Source organism: Oculina patagonica, chromosome 1 (assembly GCF_052425735.1).
Source record: "Oculina patagonica isolate OP01 chromosome 1, crgOcupat, whole genome shotgun sequence".
Lineage (NCBI taxonomy): Eukaryota > Metazoa > Cnidaria > Anthozoa > Scleractinia > Oculinidae > Oculina > Oculina patagonica.
Window position 1 is genome coordinate 4,017,305 of NC_135758.1, and position 20,410 is coordinate 4,037,714.

The following is a 20,410-nucleotide window of genomic DNA, read 5'->3' on the forward strand; positions in this document are numbered from 1 at the left end:
ATAAATATATACGGATTGATAAATTATTGATATATGTGGCCGGCCATGTATATTTTATGGTCTGCAATGTCGAACTGAATTCATAATTAGAAACCAGGTGACTACATTATGGAAAACATCATTAATCCATAAACACATAGGACAGTCGTGTTTTGAATTGTAAGTGGAAACCAATATAGTTATCTTGGACAAATCACTCGTTCATTTTGCGCGTTAGGCGAAATTAAAATATTCCCGGGAATTTTTGCCCAGCTAACGGCTTTAAAATAACACATCTCTGCGTTATTTCCATCTTTACAAATTGCTGAATTACGGAATTGGGGGTTTTCAATTATCTCAAAGACGTAATTAGAACAGGGTTTTGTTACCGGGCTTGTCAAATAAAATTCTTAATTTTTTTACAGTTAGCGTCTTTTTCTGTTTGAAATGATAGGCTTTGATAGTTTTGTCGTCACCGATATAAGCCCTGATGCCGGTGAATGTATTTGATTCTAGCTATGGTTAAACAGCCGACATCTGTAAAATTAGGAATAAAAATTATGTAAATTTGATCTAAAGAAAAGCAAGAAAAGCGAAAGTTTTATTCAAGTAAACAATAAAAGCATTTGGGGACCCAAATTCTAGTTTTTGTCGCTTTTTAGGACCTCTTAGCATGTACAGACAAAAGTTGATATGGTAACACAAAAACAAAAAAACTATGAAGCCCAACTGAGATTTTGCACTTAGATATTAAAAATAACAACTTTAACCAGTAACTTTAAGCTTAAAAACAATGTTTTTAAATGTTTAATAAGCGGGGGAATTAACAATTTTTTCCTCTTTCAAATGGCTTCCCTGAATTAAACCATTTGTAATCTTTCTGTGCTGGAAAGTAATCTTTTAATAGCACCTTTTCTCGGTAAATCAATTTAACGATTTCGAAAATAATGCTATAAATGCTTCAAAATTTTCTTATCACCGAGGTACTCGTGATGGTTCAAAACGCACAGTTTCGCCTTGAAAGAACGTTAAAATTTTGTTGTTGTTGCTTTTCTTGCTTTGTTTACCGAGACACATATTAGTCATATAATTATTTCATTTCTGCACCTTGACAGAGTCTTTAGCCACATATAAAAATATTCTTAAATGAGGTTTAGTTTAACAACGTTCGTCACCTTTATTTTGCCTTCAGTGTGTCTAAATGTGCAATTAAAAAGCTTTCCTTTTTTCTGCGGCGAGGTTTAAATTTTGTGATCGTAAAATTCCGTCCAGTAAGATAAGGAACAGAGCAGACGGTACCTTTTCTTTCTGAGGATAAATTTTCGCTTATCTTTCCCTCGCGAAAGAATGGTGTAAAAGTCACTAATTGCAGATCATTAACAGGTTTGTGTACTCCGCATGCAGACTAACGAGTGACAAAAAAGTTCAATATAATAATAGGGTAAATTATAAATTAGGATATATTGAACAATGTACTGTCAAAATTTCGGAACTTTACCATAAAAAAGCCAGAAAAACACAGTAAGTTCAGAAGGGTCTGAAAGCTAGGAACAAATATGGTATAACTTTCTATCGTCATTACATCAGTATAATTTATATGAAGGGCGCGATGGCCCAATGACTACGTCTTCGACTATGTAGAAAGTGGTTTAGATTCAATATTGAGCAAAAAGACACTTCATTCTACAATGTCTCTCCTCTCTTCACCCTGAGAGAAATTTGTTATTTGATTAACTTTTAGGGCAACTTGACAAAATGTAGTCTTTCAATAAAGTCCTTCGTCTTAGCTATGAACCCCCGGGACGACCCCTCGCGACTTGGTCGCTGGTTCGGCCGCTTCATGTTGCGACCTAAAAAAACTTGCTTCTCTCGATTAACTCGCGAGGTCGGCTTGTCAGATATGTCCAGGATTGAACGCTAATGACAGACATCACAAAGTGTCCTCATTTATAAAAATTCACCAAAACACACCAAAATCTGTCAAATATGAAGTAATATGGAAATGTCAAATAACACAGTCAAACATGAAGTACTCATTAAACAATCGGCTTGCCTTCAATCCTGGACATAAGTGGGGGGGGGGGGGGACTCCTAGTCACCCGGGGGTTCTCATGTGAAACGGACGGGGATTCTCGTCAGGAAATTTAAATAAAACCCTAAAGGAGACAAATTTGAGTGTGGTTTAAGCTTTTTGTTCCCCCTCAAAAATACCATTTTCATGTCTGATAGGTCTTTACCGCCAACAGAGTATGACCTCACTTTTTTTTCTTTATACGTGCATTCCTAAGCGAGACCTCGACGGCTAAAAATATTGACGTTCTGTCCTGAACACCCTAAGTGCAATGAGCCCCAAGTCCGTAATTTACACCCCTGAGCGAGACGGACATCGTCGTCCTTTTAATACGGGATTCCCCCTCCCCACGCCTCGGGCCTAGTCGCTTCTGTCTACAGAAACCGGGGCCGAATGCAGGCTAATGGGGTTCTAATGTTTCGGTCGCAGCATAAAAATTTTCCCCAAAATGTCGGTGAAGTCGACGCTATTTTGAGAGTTTACACTCTGTTTTCACGGAAGGGGTCGTCATGACACGAGATAAATATTTTTACTGTTTAGAGTTTTGACGTCTTTGTGTTTATTTTCCATTTCTGGTGGAGGATCAGGCAAAAAGATCGCGGCCAGAACCTAATCCCTAATGATCGAGAAATTTCTACAATCTGTGAACCTAAGGAAAGACAGGAAACAACAACAACAAAGAAAGGGAGTGTCATTTCCACGTCCAGCTGAAGCAGTCTTGTTCGTTCTGCCGAACCTGTTTTTATGCTAGAACTCTTGTAACGTATAAAGCTAACCAATCACAGCGAAGGTGCGGATTTCTTGGCCAATCAGGTGCAAGCCCTCACTTAGCTCACGCAACTTTCCCGCGCTTTGCATTGGCGCCCTGGCAACCTTTATCGACACTCAGTCCGTCAAAGCGATTGGATTTGGGTTTGAATCGTAGCCTTCAAACTATTAATTTTCCAAGTCACTCCAAAAGGTCACGAGAGAACTAGACGTCGCCAGCGGAAAACGGGAGGAGCAAGACAAAGATATATTAGCCTCCATGCAGTCGTTTTCAGGGGCGATCATGTTACATTCCTCTCCGCGATCTGCTTGGGAGGTTAGGCAAATATAGGTCTCTCCTCCACAGGCTTTTCCAAGGCCGATTGAGCGCGGATTCTGATAGAGAGTCGCGAGTGGGAGGATTGGGAGCGAGCACGAAGCGCGAGCGGTGGGTGATGGGAAGGGAAAAAACAGAAAGCATACGAAACGTCAAGTTTAGTAAAATGCGATTTTTCATAATGTTTATCACCGCTGTTTGTATTACATTTTTAAGCAAGAACTAATTTAATTCGGTTATTTTGTTGCTAGCTTTGTGGCAACCGTAACGTGATACTTTTAATTGTTACGGAATACTTTTGGCTCTTTGCCAAACACTTATACTTATACCGATTCATTAAATGTTTCAACGAGTTGTTTTAAAGTTATAAACGCAAACGCCACTTCTGAATTGGTGAATTGAGCAAGACGCTCAAGAGACTAATTAAATTAATTGCGGTTTGCAGTTATTTAATAATATTTGCGTACACGTCTACGCAAGTCGTTCATACATTGTCTCTAATTTTTTTACGTACGTAAAAAATTACTTTGCTGACTGAGCCACTACACGGCCCATCACGCCGACTAAGATTTTTTGAAAAAATAACTCAATAAATTGACGGCCTGATGATCACTGGAAATTTTAGGCCACCAGTCAGCCTTGGCAAGGACTAATTTTTTCTCTTGGAGGCATTGATTCAAAAATACAACACAAGATGTTCTCTCCTTATTTTTTTGCATATTAAATAACCTCACAATAAGGACTGGAATGCCTCTTATGGTCTCATTTCAGATATACACGAAAATAGTGTAAAAGCTACCTATTCAGCTACGAAAATGTACCATACAAAAAAGAAAAACATATCTTGTAATACCAGAAGCAGACATTGTTCTTGTCAATTTTTATGGGAGACCCACTCCCTCTGGCCTGAGATGATGCTATTAGGTTATTCCAGAAGATTCCACCCCCCCCCCCTCCCCAGACTAAATGGTGTTTGGGTATTTCCTGTGGGTGTAGGTGGTGGGAGGGGGGAGGGGGTGAAGTGGAGTCTGGAAATTTGGGATAGTGGGCATACCATATTATTTTATTCAATTAAGCGCCCTGGGCGCTTTTTAAATTTTTGGACCTTGAGGGTGGGGGCTTATTCGAGGTGGGCGCTTATTCGAGGCTGGGCGCTTATTAAATTTTTGGACCTTGAGGGTGGGGACTTGTTCGAGGTGGGCGCTTATTCGAGGCTGGGCGCTTATTAAATTTTTGGACCTTGAGGAGGGGGCTTATTTGAGGTGGGCGCTTATTCGAGGCTGGGCGCTTATTAAATTTTTGGACCTTGAGGGTGGGGGCTTATTCGAGGTGGGCGCTTATTCGAGGCTTGGTGCTTATTAAATTTTCACCATTTTTAGCAAGTAGGAGGGCTGCAACGATACATTTTCTCATAATACAATATGTACCTCGATACAAGCGCCACGATACGATACACGATACGATACAACATTACATACAGCTGACAAGTGCCATAATTTTACTAAATTCTGTTGGGTAATTCAGTTTTTTCCACTTTATCAGCAGTAAAAGACCTATTTGCAAAGAAAAGTTCTAATAAACTGCATGTTTTTGCTTGTGGGCACACAAGGCTATGCCAGTCGACAACTACTTGTCGCATCTTGAAAGAATAAGTGATCAAAAGTGAATTAGAATGGACCTTCCTTGTCCCTCAGTTTAATAAATCGCTATTGAAAGCTTTGACTTAGGTAAAAAGTCATCAAAAATTAGTAATTTCTGAATGCTGATGAAGAATATTTTATTTGTTTCACGATACTGCGATATTTTGTTCAAATACAGATATTCGTACACTCTTTTTTTTCTTTATAAGAATACAGTTTTTCTGACCCAGGCTGAATATTCTTATTTTTCTGCTGATTTAGGCTGAAAATATTCTTATGAACATTCTTAGTCGTTAGAAAATACCGTTTCACATTTATGTTTTAGCAAGTAGTGGGTAATCAATTTCAAGTGTTTGGTGTTCAGACCTGTATCGTATTACATTGTGCACATGTACAATGCTTTTCATTGCAGCCTGGCCGTTTTGGCTTTAAACAAAGCATTCCTCACAGAGATAAAGTGACGGAAATGAGAATACCTGATTTTGTTTAATTTCAGCTAAAAACTATATTCTTTTCAAAATCTCAGCCTCGGGTTTATTCTTAAAATATTCTTAAAAATTCGCAAATTTCAGCCTCGATATTCTTATAAACTAGATTCTTATAAAAAAAAGAGTGTATCTTTACAAAAAATATCGCGATTCACCGGTGCACCGTTGCAGCCCTAGCAAGTAGTAAGTTTATTGTGCAACAAAACAATGAATAATAATAAAGCGTGAAGACGTACCAAAACAAAACTTTAACTGTTCATTGAAAGTTTTTGTAGAATACTAAGAAAACTCGATCTTCGAGGAAGTAGTACTAAGTCAATTTCAGTCGCAATTTCAATAATAATCAAATTATACTCCTCTTGTGCACTTTAGGGAGGGGGGGGGAGGGGGTGGGCACTTATTAACTTTTCTACCTACAGGGTTGGCGCTTATTCGAGGTTGGGCACTTAATTGAATAAATACAGTATATCCAACCATATATTCTTAATACAGGTTATTACAGGTTTCCTTGGAGAATAAACCAAATAACATTCACTTGCAGGCAAATTATGGCAATTTGAGGCAAAAGGAGGGGGAGAGGGTCTACTGGTTAGGATATCTGCACAGGGGCTGGGATTGAGCAAGGAAACTCTTGTCACCATTAGAAGAAAGGGGTCTAAACTTTTTGGAACCCATTCAGGGCTAAAACACCTGTCAAACGTTTTAGATGCATAACAGATGTTTTGAGATTTCCCTCAACATAACTATTAATTTTTTATTATTTTCAACAAAAATAACAGAGGTCAGTAATCACTATGTGAAAATACTGGTCACTTGACACCCGGGGGGGGGGGGGTACTCCCTATAATGGCCTATACGGGGAGGCTCCGCCCGAAAGGGGTACCTTTTTCAGGCTTCAGGTATACAAAAGGGTAGGGATTTCACGAGTTTAGGTATACAAAAGGGTATGGAAATCTGTCATTTAAGTTTTTAAAAGGGCCTTTTATTAAAATATTTCGAACAAACGTAATTTATGCCTGTATTATTTTAAATAATTAAGCGCTACATGAAAATGACAAGAAAAAGTCCTGTTTTAAGTCCACGCCACGTCTTTTAGGTATATGAAAGGGGTACCTTTTTTCACTTAAAGGTATACGAAAGGGGTACAATTTCTGTCAAAATGGTATATAAAAGGGTAAGGGGTTAGAACTCGGGGCGGAGCCTCCCCATATAAAATTTTTTTGAGTACCCCCCCCCCCCCCCCCCCCCGGGCTTGACAATCAGTAATTTTATGCTTTTTCCTGTTTGATTTCTTTTAGGTCACTTAAAAGTTCAGCAATGCTGAAGGCATTTTCATCCTTCTCAATCTCACAAGTTGTTCCTGTGCTGCACTGACCATGCCGAGTAACTTCAAAAGGCGTGTCACCTTTGTGTATACGTATATGCTTTATTGTGTTTCCTGCTAAATTAAAAGGCTTCTCTTCTGTGTGTGTCCTTTTATGTTTTTTTAAGTTTCCTGCCTGACTACAACGCTTGCCACACTGGTTACATTCAAAAGGCTTCTCTCCTGTGTGAGTTCTTGTATGTTCCTTTAAAAATCGTGCCTGACTAAAACGCTTGCCACACTGGTTACATTCAAAAGGCTTCTCTCCTGTGTGTGTTCTTATATGTTTTGTTAAGTTTCCTGCTTGACTAAAACGCTTGCCACACTGGTTACATTCAAAAGGCTTCTCTCCTGTGTGTGTTCTTGTATGTTCCTTTAAAGGTCCTGCCAGACTAAAACACTTGCCACACTGGTTACATTCAAAAGGCTTCTCTCCTGTGTGTGTTCTTTTATGTCGCTTTAAGTCTCCTGCCTGGTTAAAACCCTTGCCACACTGGTAACATTCAAAAGGCTTCTCTCCTGTGTGTGTCCTTTTATGTTTTTTTAAGCTTCCTGAACGACTAAAACACTTGCCACATTGGTTACATTCAAAAGGCTTCTCTCCTGTGTGTGTTCTTTTATGTTGCGTAAAATCTCCTGAACGACTAAAACACTTCCCACAGTGGTTACATTCAAAAGGCTTCTCTCCTGTGTGTGTTCTTTCATGTTCCTTTAACTGCCCTGCCTGATTAAAACACTTGCCACACTGGTTACATTCAAAAGGCTTCTCTCCTGTGTGTGTTCTTTTATGTCGCTTTAAATGTACTGCCAATTTAAAGCACTTGCCACACTGGTTACATTCAAAAGGCTTCTCTCCTGTGTGTGTTATTTTATGTCGCTTTAAATTTCCTGAACGACTAAAACACTTGCCACACTGGTTACATTCAAAAGGCTTCTCTCCTGTGTGTGTTCTTTTATGTTCCTTTAAATGTCCTGCCTGATTAAAACACTTGCCACATTGGTTACATTCAAAAGGCTTCTTTCCTGTGTGAGTTCTTTTATTTTGCCCAAATTCTCCTAAACGACTAACACTTGCCACACTGGTTACATTCAAAAGGCTTCTCTCCTGTGTGTGGTCTTTTACTCGATGCATAATCTTCCTGGCCAGTTTGAGTGAAACTCTTGCTGCACTTTGTGTAATCTTTAGCCATTAAGGTACATGAGCTTTTCCCACTAGCTGGGAATGTCATTTTCAGACCTAAAAACAAAAGAAACGTAATTATATCTGCGTGTTATTCTTTTGCTTTGAAGCCCCCACCTCCATGGAAATTCCAGCTGAGGGTAATACTCTTGTTTAAAAATTTTGGCTTTTGAGATCCCTCACCCACTCAAAATTTCCCATTTCCCAATGTAACATGGGTATGAATATTTTCTGTAACCACAAATTCTGCTGTCATGTTATTTGCAAGAAATTATATAATGTGATGCACAAGGGAAGCCGAAGGTGAAAATTATCCCCCTTCTCGCATCCCCCAAACACCAGGGCTTTGGGGTTCTTGTGAGGAGTATTTTTATCAAATAGGCTAACGCTCTGATTCATTTGGCTGGCTAGATATTTGCATGTGTTATCATGACTTTGGCCACAGCAATACACTCTTTTTATTTTATAAGAATATTGTTTTTCCAACCAGGCTGAATATTCTTATTTTTGTTCTGATTTTAGGCTGAAAATGTTCTTATGAACATTCATAGATAATACCGTTTGACATTTCTGTTTTAGCATGTATTTGGGGGTATCTGCAATTACAAGTGTTTGGTGTCCAGATCTGTATCGTGTTACATTGTGCACATGTACCATTGCTTATTGTTGTAGCCAGCAAGATCAAAATGTCATGTCAGCTGACACTTGACTGTTTTGGCTTTAAACAAAGCATTCCTCACAGATACAGTGACGGAAATGAAGATAAAGGCGCGATATCATAGGGGTATCAGGTATCAGATAGTTATCAGATTTCTATTATCGAGATGGAATAAGTCTAATTTCTACCGGTAATATTATCAAAAATTTATATTATGCTAAAAATATTCATTATTTTTAAAACAATATTATCAGATATTATATCCAATTCCCTATATGATAATTTCAAATCTCTGTCTATTAAACGATATTTTATATTATCCGATACTGTAGAATTCCGTTTATAAGCCCTGGGCTTATACAACTTCGTAAGCGGTTTTGAGTGGGCTTATAAGCGGAGGGGCTTATATTCGGGAGGGCTTATAAGCGGAATGAAAAAAACGTTTCAAAACGAGCCACGGGAGTGTTGATGGAAATATGTTTTTAAGTTAAAAACACATAATAAAGCAACATTTAGCCCTATTCAGTACTGTTATCTGGTAGAGGGGGCTTATATCCGGGGGGGCTTATAACCGGTTGTATTTTTTTGTTTCCAGGATGATGGGCCTATAACCGGGAGGGCTTATAAGCGGGGGGGCTTATAACCGGAATTCTACGGTATTATGCCCTCATAGTAACATAGATATGTAATTAAATTAAGTGGTTGTAGCCAATCTAGTATCAGATATATTAGTTTCACTATATGATAATTCAAAATCTCTGTCTAACAATATTTTATATTATCCGATATTATGCCGTCATAGCTTCAAAGATATCTCATTAAATTTAGTCATAGTAGCCAATATAGTATCAATATGTTTATTTCTGTAGTTTTGACATTTAAAAACGTTCCGCAAATGGTGGTGATTTGTCAATATGCAATTTTCAATTTTTGTTTTTCTTTCGCAAAATACTAATCTTTTTTTTTTCTTCTTTTATAGGCAAACAAGCTCTAATCTTATTGTCAAGCACAATGTAATGCTTCGTGAACTCTGTTTTGAATAAATCATTAGCTCAATTTGATACGTAGGGGTTAAGCGAAAGAATCTGACCGCCTCGCGCATTATTCACAGTTTCAGTAATACCGGCAGATTTCCACCCTGATGAAATGAGGCCTTTTCCTAGGAGTCAAGAATGTCTGGCCTGCATCAAGAAATTGGGGCCAAAATAATGGAAATTAAGGCCATGGAAATTAACGCTCCACTTACCTTATTAAATGAAACTTTTGCGACACGTTAATTTCGCGAATTTCGGGATTCCAAAAAATCGCGAAATTAAAGTGACGCGAACAATAAGTAAGGCGAACAAAACATGATGCGAAAATTAAGTGACTCGCGTTATGTCAACAATCAAGCAAGAATAAGTTTAGCACCACTAAAGGAAGGAATTTTCAATGTGCATGGATCTTGTCGTCAATTGACTCAAGAACCATAACTCATGCACGTACAAGCATGACCTACTTGTAGACATTGTGAGAACTCTATTGCCGAGATTTAGTCCCGCCCTTGCATTCTTGTTAATTTCGACTCAACTGTTCCTTTTTTGAAAAGGTTTTATTTGATTGAGGGCATGTTAAATAATAATTCCAAGGAAATGTAAATTGTGTGTTACTGAAAAACGCGAAATTTAAGTGTCGCGAAATATGCGCACCTCAAAATCGGGAAATTAACATGTCGCGAAACTTTCATGTAATAAGGTAATTAACGGTGCGGAAATTAACGTTAACAAAAATTAACGCGACTTAAATTAACGCGAATTTTTGTATTTTAATATCCAAGGAAGGAAGGAGGAATAAGTAAGTAAGTAAAGCCTTTATTTAACGAGGGTAGCACTAAACCCGGTGTATCAGACTGAACGAAATTGAACAAATTTTTCATTGAACTCAATCGAACGAAATCAAATCTAATCGAACGATTAAATTCGATTTTGTTCGGTCATTGAATGAAATCGGACAACAATTTTTCTGTGAGTTTGATTTTCGAACCAAATCGAACGAAATCGAATTAAGCATTCGATTAAGTTCAATAAAGTTCGGAAATTGAACTTGAAGCTAAAATTTAAAATAACCAAATTGGAACCTAATGAGCGAGTAAAAAGTTAATGATTATTCCTTAAATCAAAATAGAACATAATATTCGAGCCAACTAATACGCCCGGGAATACGTATCTACTTAAGCCATTTATAAAATCGTATGATGGATCTAATTAAAAATACTCAAATACAACCCCCGGCATATCAGCATAAAAAATATCGTTTGAGTTTGTTCATAGCACGAGTCAAATTCGAGCCCGAGTCAAGTTCGAGTCAAATGTTTTTTCTCACCTTTTCTTTTTTAACAAGATCTTTTGACTAGAATTATTTATGTCAAAAAATGTCTCAAAGGTAAATTACGACCTTATCAGTGCTAGAAGTTAGGTTTTTCACACGACAGTTTTCCAATGCAGATGCGATCGCGAAGACCTATTTGTATTTTGACAGTTTTGAAACGAGATAAAGCTTTAATCTACCGGTATTCCTTGCCCGTCAGTCAATTCTATGTTTTTTTTTTCAGTGAACTTGTTTTGTCTTGACTACTTATGTATTCATTTTGTGCTGAAAAAGTGAAAGAATCAACAAATATCCAGACATTTTCGAGTAATGCCTTTAACTGTATAGCTGGAATCAAGCAAGCTTTGAAAAAAGCGTGACCTTTGCCCACTTTGTCATATTTTAGACGTCACGTCACGATTGGTGTTTGTTCCTTATATTTCAGCCGCCGCTTGTCCGTTCACTCACGCAAGCAACGTTCAAGTTCCCTTGATAAGTGTTTTTTAAATATAATTTTTGTGTCTTTGAAGTGGAACCTCTGCCTCAGTTGTGAGTAAAACTGTAACGATCAAATTCACTGGGATGCCAAGGAATGTTTACTTCTTTGAAAAGCAGCTGCAAACAGATCATAGTTAGTAGAGGAATCAGAAGGAATATCAGCTCTCGCAATCGGCATTTAGAGCCAAATCTTGCTGTTCCTGCACTTCTGGTACAACATTTCGAACTTGACTCGTGGTACGAACAAACTTGTATCGTTTCAAGTGAAAACCGTATTTTAGAATAACATTTTGCGAATTAAAACTTTATATGATTTAACAATATAGCATTGCACATGGGGACGAAGGTGCACGCCGTATGTGACATGTTTTAACCGTAATTTTATTGTTGTTAGTGACAGAATTATTTCTCCATTTTGACATAAAAAGTATAGAAATAAAGGAAACATAACTTTAGATGGCTGGACGCATTTACTTGGGCATTTATCCCCGTAATCATCAAAATTATGAAGGAAAACTGAACATTCGCTCGATTCAGATCATATCGTCATACGACGTAAGCCGCTCGCTTTGGTGTCGTTCGACGACCGAACTAAATCGAACGTCATCGGACTTTATCGAACGTTCGATTTGGTTCGATTTGCATTTATCTTTTGTGAGTTCGATTTCGTTCGATGACCGAACAAAATCGAATGTAATCGTTCGATTGCGTTCGATTGCCGAACGTTCGATGTGATACGCCGGAAAAAATGCTAACAAACCAGTGGCCCTCAGTGGTTCCTGCAAAATATACCGGTACATGTATGATCTCTGGGTGTAACAGCAACCAGTCTCGCTAAGATTGGTGTTACAGTCAAAAAACGAGAGACTCTCAGAATCAGATAGTCTGTAGTCCATGCGAACCAAAACTGATCAATCTCTGAGACAAAAATATGAAGGCTGTCTCAAGTTCACCTGCTCAAACCAGCTTGGTGTGTTTTCTAAGTGAGCCTTGGCAAAAGACTGAATTTCAGTCCAATCACAGGGGCCCTCACATCAGCCATGAGGATAAATAAAAATAAATCTTACCTGCTATCGTCGTTCGCGTTCAGTTTTGCTTTATAGCGGCCATTTTGAATTTTTAATACTCGGTCTAGCAGTTTGGAGGCCTGGAATCGAGAAAGGTGTGGAGAATAGGACCACAGGCAGACCACCCTATGTGTTCGCGCTGAAATCTCTGTTGACACACGAGATCGACGAACTGGAGAAATTTAAAGAAATCTATGGCGGTTATGAATAAAGCACTGAACAATACATATTTAGGCTCATCTTGATCTGGATATCTCAGTTAAGTTAAATGAAATGTTAGTCGACCTGCAAGTGGCCTTTTGCCTGCCTTTGCGCTTTTAAAAGCGTTAATTCAGTGATTCACTTTTGACCATTTTAATTTTTTCAATTAATTTCGAAAAGTTAAGGTGGATCTGAAACCGCTCCAGAGAAATTTTTTTAACTTTGCAAAAAGATGTATCTTAACATGCTGATCATTATTCAATATTACAAAATGGCGAACGAATTGCGCGTGCTGTGATTGGTCAATTTGAACTCATTATTAAAGAAACAAAAAACGCACCCGACTGCATTCGGTTGAGTTATATAAGCACGCAGGAATTTTTAAGAACACGAGAGAAGTGCATAGAGAAGCACGAGGCGCAGCCGAGTGCTTCTCGCACTTCTCAAGTGTTGTTAAAAATTCCCAAGTGCTTATATAACTCAACAATGCACGACGAGAAAGTTTTTTATTTCTTTTAAGAAATGTTAAAGAAATTGCACGCGCTAAAACTCATGACGTGAGCAACGTGCATTATAACTCGATAAAGCACGCGTGTGACGTATGGAGCTCGCTTTATGGAACTTTATAAAATGGTCGAGGAATTGCGCGCGCTGTGATTGGTCAATTCGAACTCATTATAATCCCATAAAGCACGCTGCATACGTCACGCGCGTGCTTTATTGAGTTATAATGCACGCTGCTTACGTCACGAGTTTAAGCGCGCGCAATTTCTTTAACATTTCATAAAAGAAATAACTATTGGTAATTTGGGAGAATACCCCCTCCCCCATGGGCTCCTACCCCACATAGGTGTCATGATCAATAATTTGCAAAGCAAAATCCCAACATTATTGTATCACTGTCAGGAAATACTGTAGTGTTCTGTTCCAGTATTCACTAACTTCTCCTAGCATCGCTTAATTACTTTTAGTTATTGTTACTTATTTTCGTGGGAACTTAATTTTGCGAAAATGGAATTGTGATATTTCGTGATTTGGTCAAAAAATATCAATGTTAAAAGCATAAAAAATTAATACATTAAAAAATGTCAAAAATAAACTTTCGTGGGTCTTCAATTTCATGATTTTTTTGAAATTCGCGAAAATCATGTTCTGCGAAAATAAGTAACAATAAGGTAGTGACCAGCATATTATTTTTATGACATAATTTTCTCACTAACAGTTATGTGAAGAAAACAAGTTTTTTTTATGGTCGTTAAAAGCCTCACTGATTCAGTTCCTTATACACCAAGATGAGGACTAGAATATTCTAAGTACGCTTACATGATGGTGTAGGTGAAATAAACTGAGTGCCTGGGGAACAACATAAATTGACGGCCTGATTATCACTGAAAATTTTAAGCTACCAGTCAGCCCTGGCAAGGACTAATTTTTTCCCTTGGATGCATTGATTCCAAAATAAAACACAAGATGTTTTCGCCTTATCTTTTGGCATTTCAAATAACCTCACAATAAGGACTGGAATGACTCTAATGTTCTCATTTCAGATATACATGAAAATATAGACTGTCCACAGCCTTTCTACTTTTCAACGCAAAAAAGCGAGAGAATCGATGAGCAAAGCGAGCGTGGCCATCCCCTCCCCACCCGTTTTGCGCTGGCGTCGGTTCTCTTGCCGTTCTTTCCCCACGCTCATTCGTTCGAAAAAATACGAAAAAATGGAGGGCTGTGAACAGTCTAATAAGAATATTGTAAAAGCTACCTATTCAGCTACCAATTTCAATCATGAAAATGTACCATATAAAAAACATATCTTGTAATACCAGAAGCAGACACTGTTCTTGTCAATTTTTGAGTTATTTTTTCAAAATAGCTCTTAGTCGGCGTGATGGGCCAGTGAAGTATGTTTGTTTGTCACACCCTGGTCACACCAATCAGATTTCAGGTACTATCCTGGGAACTATCAGAACCAATCAAATTGTAGTTTATAAGGGGGGAAGCAGTCTGACACAGTTGTAGTGAACGATTTCGTTCGAAGATTTTAGATTTGTAGGAGGCGGAATTGGTGAGTTGTGAATTAACCCTGGATTAGAAACGTTTTTCATAACGCTTGCCTGCTTACAATGCACACGCCGTGAGCAAAAGGCCCAACACTAACTTGTTGTTCGTCTTATTCGAGCGTATGTTTGGAGAGGCTAGCTTTCCTGACCGTAGTAAAAATTACATTTACAGTTCGTTCGGAAATTGGAAAGTTTGTTACGAAGTTGCCAAAGGTTGCGAGTTTGCGAATCAAATTGTGAGCTTCGATACAAAGTTCCCAACTTCGGCCCGAATTTATTAATACCTTCTGTAATTATGTTTAATATCAAAAAGGAGTTTGCTACGTTAAACTGTTGGAAACAAATGTCATAACAATAAAAAACGTTTATGTTCAGCAAGCCGTAAGCACGAGTAATAAATCTCTTATTAACCACGCGCGAGGGCCGTACTGGGCGATTATTGGCCCTTGGTCTTTTTTGTACGGACCTCGCTGCGCTCGATCCGTACTGTCAAGACCTCGGGCCAATATTCGCCCAGTACGGCCCTCGCGCGTGGTTAATAAGAGATTTATTACTCGACTGGAAGCTTTGTGTAGTGAGAATTGCTACCTGGTAGGTGTCGTGGAAAACAATGTGCGGGAAAACTTTAACGCGCGCCAAAGGAGTTATAATCATTTCTGTGTTTAAGTTCATTTTATTTTCAAAGCAATAAAAACTACGAAAAAATCCTGCAAAAAAAAAAAAAAATCTTGCAAAAATCTTGCGCTAAATCGCGCGGGAATTAGCGCGGGATCATCCGGGACAAAACCCGGTCCGATACTTGGAAAATATCGGCCCTCGCGGGACCGGAAATAAAGTAATCTGATTGGCTGATTTAGTTATTGGCCCTCGGACCGCCTTAGTCGTGTAATAAAAACGAAATCCTCCCTCGATCATTCGAGTATGCCTCGAAGGATTAAGAAGATATATAAAGAACCCTTCGTTTATGGGGTATATTTACTGTTTACTGGTTTTCTACTGCTAGCAGCCGTTGTAAACAAGTTGGCTTTTCTGTCACGGCAACGAATATCCACAAGTTAAAGTACCTGAATCATTCTTAGCGACATTCTATTATCGCCGTCTGAGAAAGTTAGCAATTATAATTTTCCTTTTGTTTGTTTGTTTTTGTTGCTGTTGTTGCTTCTTTTTTTAATGTTTCACAATTCCGCGTTTTAGGATATTCCGTAATTCCGCGTTTTAGGATATTCCGTCATTCCGCGTTTTAGGATATTCCGTCATTCCTCGTTTTAGGATATTCCGCCATTCCGCCATTCCGTCGTGCCGTTCCGTCATTCCGCCGAATAGGGTCACCCAAACGTTGTCTTGCACTTCAAGCTACTTCAACCTTCCTTGACCAGTTCTAAAATCATCGAGTTCAGAAATCGCCATATAACTTTCGGGCAACATTTCTTGTTTTTCCTCAACTACCAAACTTGAAAAGTTCAGTCGTGCCGAAGTTGGGAACTTTGTATCGAAGTTCGCAATTTGATTCGCAAACTCGCAACGAAATTGACAACTTCATAACAAAGTTTCCAATTTCCCAACAAACTTCGCAAAGCGGGCGGCCAAAGTAAACTGAAATCAACTGTAAAACATCTCGTTCAAACATTTAATGAACCGGTACAAGTATTAACTTTGCTGCTAAAAGCAACTACAATCGATAGCAAAAACAGAATAAGAGCGTGCCATTCCGTGACAAACTCAATTAGTTTTGTTTGTTGAATAGAATTTACATTGTGAATGAACGAAAATCTTTGTTGAACAGTTCTGACAGGAAACAAATACTCCAGGTGTACTGCGCTTTAAAGAACTTTCCTGAAGAAAGTGGTTTTTTATTTGATTCGTTTACTACTTCGTTTATTATAGGACTTTTCGTTCAATGTCAATATGGAGACGTAACTTTTTCGAGATAAACAAGGGTATCGTGTTACGTTCGTTTTAAAAAAACAAAGGTATCATGTTACAAAAGTGAGAAAAACAACAATATCATGTTACAGTGTTTGGCAAAAAGCCAAAAGTATTCCGTAACAAACAAAAGTAACACGTTACGGTTGCTAGAAAGCTAGCAACAAATAACCGCTTTAAACAGAATACGAACGTGCCATTTTGTGACATTTTGATAATTGAATTAGTTTTTATTTTTCAATTAAATGATGAAAATTTACCTATTGAATAAAACAGTTCTGATGTATCAAAATGCATGTGAAAATTATTTTGTTTGCAAGCAAATTTTGTGCAAAAACGTGACTCCGTGGGCCGCCATACACAAATAGCTCAACCCATGGCATAAACCATCCCAACAGGACAATCGCCCAGTTTCACCCCAAGCCAACCCATAAATTGAAAAAATAACTCCTGCACGCTTAGCGTGCCTATGTTTATGGGAGTTTGCCTCCCTCTGGTCTGGGATGATGCTATTAGGTTATTCCAGAAGATTCCAAACCTCCGTCTCCAGATTAATGCAGACTCGTTCCCAGTCGCTCCCGAGGCGGTTTTGACTGGAACGCATTGCATCAAGGGAGTCCCTACTTTTTCTTCGCATTTTCCAGCCTGCTCCGCAACCCTCGCCTCATTCTGCCCCAGTCTTTTATCGCCTTTAGGAACAAATAAGTAGGGACTGGGAACGAGTCTGAGACTAATGGTGTTTGGGAATTTCCTGTGGATTCAGGTGGTGGGAGTGGGGAGGGGGTGAAGTAAAGTCTGGAAATCTGGGATAGTTGGCATATATCAAACCAGGTTATTACAGGTTTCTTTGGAGAATAAGCCAAATAACATTCACTTGCAGGCAAATTATAGAAATTTGAGGCAAAAGGAGGGGGAGGGGGTCTACTGGTAAGGATATCTGCACAGGGGCTGGGATTGAGCAAGGAAAATCTTGTTACCATTAGAAGAAAGGGGTAAAAAATATTTGGAACCCACTCAGAGCTACATGGCTAAAACACCTGTCAAACTTTTTAGATGCATAATAGATGTTTTAAGATTTCCCTCAACAAAACTATTTATTATTTTCAACAAAAATAACAGTGGTCACTAATCACTACGTGAAAATACTGGTCACAGGACACTCAGTAATTTTATGCTTTTTCCTGTTTGATTTCTTTTAGGTCACTTAAAAGTTCAGCGATGCTGAAGGTATTTTTATCCTTCTCAATCTCACAAGTTGTTCCTGTGCTGCACTGACCATGCCGATTAACTTCAAAAGGCTTGACACCTTTGTGTGTATGCTTCATTGTGTTTCCTGCTAAATTAAAAGGCTTTTCTCCTGTGTGAGTTCTTATATGTTTTTTTAAGCTTCCTGCCTCACTAAAACACTTGCCACACTGGTTACATTCAAAAGGCTTCTCTCCTGTGTGAGTTCTTGTATGTTTTTTTAAGCTTCCTGCCTGACTAAAATGCTTGCCACACTGGTTACATTCAAAAGGCTTCTTTCCTGTGTGAGTTCTTATATGTTTTTTTAAGCTTCCTGCCTCACTAAAACACTTGCCACACTGGTTACATTCAAAAGGTTTCTCTCCTGTGTGTATTCTTTTATGCTTCTTTAAAATGTCTGCACGATTAAAATGCTTGCCACATTGGTTACATTCAAAAGGCTTCTCTCCTGTGTGTGTTCTCTCATGTTGCTTTAAATGTCCTGCCTGATTAAAACACTTGCCACACTGGTTACATTCAAAAGGCTTCTCTCCTGTGTGTGTTCTCTCATGTTGCTTTAAATATCCTGCCTGATTAAAACACTTGCCACATTGGTTACATTCAAAAGGCTTCTCTCCTGTGTGTGTTCTTTCATGTTGCCTTAAATGTCCTGAACGACTAAAACACTTGCCACACTGGTTACATTCAAAAGGCTTCTCTCCTGTGTTAGTTCTTTTACTTGATGAATAATCTTCCTGGCCAGTTTGAATGAAACTCTTGCTGCACTTTGTGTAATCTTTAGCCATTAAGGTACATGAGCTTTACCCACTAGCTGGGAATGTCATTCTCAGACCTAAAAGCAAATTAAAGAAACATAATTATATCCACATGTTGTTCTTTTGTTTTGAAGCCCCCACTCCCCTGGAAATTCCAGCTGAGCATCATACTCTTGTTTAAAAGTTTTGGCTTTTGAGATCCCCCACCCACTCAAAATTTCCCGTTTCCCAATGTAACACGGGTATGAATATTTTCTGTAATCACACATTCTGCTGTCATGTTATTTGCAAGAAATTGCATAATGTGATGCACAAGGGAAGGTGATAAATAATCCCCACTTCACACATCCCCCAAACACCAGGGATTTGGGGTTCTTGTGAGGAATATTTTTATCAAAATAATAGGCTAACGCTCTGATCCAACTTTAAGCTGGCCAGGTATTTGTATGTGTTGTCATGACTTTGGCCTGTCCACAGCAATATCTGTGTATGAATCATAGTTGTATGGTGCCCATGATTGTTCCTGCAAAATATACCGGTACATATATGATTTCTGGGTGTAATAGCAACCAGTCTTGCTAAAATTGGTGTTACAGCATGCAGAAGGAAGGGGTGGGTCACATATTTTTCAGCCTCCACTTTTCCAATTGCACCGCCCCTTGCACCCCTCCCCCCTTTTCCCCCCTTCAGTAATTATTGACAGTCCCTAAAGGATGAAATCAATGAACAACAGCATTTTAAAAATATTTAAACAATTAAGCAAATAATCAACAAAGCAATTTTGTCAAAAACATGGTATGAAGTAGCAATATACATGACATTTGTCTGAAAAAAAAAAAAAATTGTCTAAAAAAAATTCGAGCAGAGGGTTTCACCCGAAAAACAATTCCTGCACAAGAAAGGGACAGAAAAAAAATCGTGCAAGCCGAAAATTCCCCACCCCGCTATCACTTTTCTAATGGTCCGTCCCTAAACAAAATAAAAGAATAAAGCCTGGTTTTCACTAGCGACGCAAGCACAAGCGCAATCACGCAAAAAGGACAAATTTTGGTGCTTGGACTTGCCCGATCTATGCGCTTGTGCATTTGCTCGAGTCGAAGCCGTTTTCACGGAGATATAAGAGCTGTTATCCTTGCGCTGTGCTTGGCGCTAGTGAAAACCAGGCTTAAAGGATCCTACCGATCGAGAAAGACTCTCTGATAGTCTGTTCTGTCTCAAGTTCACCTGCCCTAACCGGCTTGGGGTGAACCTTGGCAAAAGACTGAATTTCAGTCCAATCACAGGGGGCCCTCACATAGCCAACGAAAAAAAAAATACATCTTACCTGCTATCGTCGCGTTTTTTCGCTTTGTAGCGGCCATTACCCGATTTGCAGTTTGGTAGCCTCCCACGCAGTCGTTCTTAGGGGCGATCGTGTTTCACTCCTCCCCCGAACGCTAGCAGTGGAGGTCTGGAATCGAGAAAGGTCGAAGGTGTGGAGTCGAGGATCACAGGCAGACCACCCTGTGTTCGCACGAGATCGACGAAATAGAGAAATTTGAAGCCATCTATGGCGGTCATAAGTAAAGCACTGAACAATACATATTTAGGCTCATCTTGATTGGGAAATCTCAAATGTTAGTCGACCTGTGAGTGGCCTTATTTCTGTGGGCTTTGCCAATCGTCGAAAGCGAATCACAATCTGGGAGCCAGCTTTTGGTGGCTTAGTGGTCATCACACCCGCTTTTCAGTCGAACGACCCGGGTTCAACACCACCACGGTGCACTTTAAATTGAACATTTTCCTCCTTCCTCTTTGATAAAATTCTCAAAAAAAAAAAAAGTGTAAAGTGGGCGTAAAAATTATAATTGCC

The 20,410-nt window shown here is 38.8% G+C and overlaps 1 protein-coding gene across 1 annotated transcript; it reads right to left on the reverse strand.

The window, feature by feature from the left end:
• Positions 1–5,771: 5,771 nt before the first annotated feature.
• On the reverse strand, positions 5,772–19,988 carry LOC144631814 (uncharacterized). The gene is made up of 3 exons (XM_078490421.1): positions 19,883–19,988; positions 17,934–18,635; positions 5,772–7,666 (listed from the first exon to the last, which is right to left on the reverse strand). The coding sequence occupies exons 2-3, from the start codon at positions 18,586–18,588 to the stop codon at positions 6,531–6,533; spliced, it is 1,791 nt and encodes a 596-aa protein (XP_078346547.1). The 5' UTR covers positions 18,589–18,635; positions 19,883–19,988; the 3' UTR covers positions 5,772–6,530.
• Between the last annotated feature and the right edge of the window lie 422 nt (positions 19,989–20,410).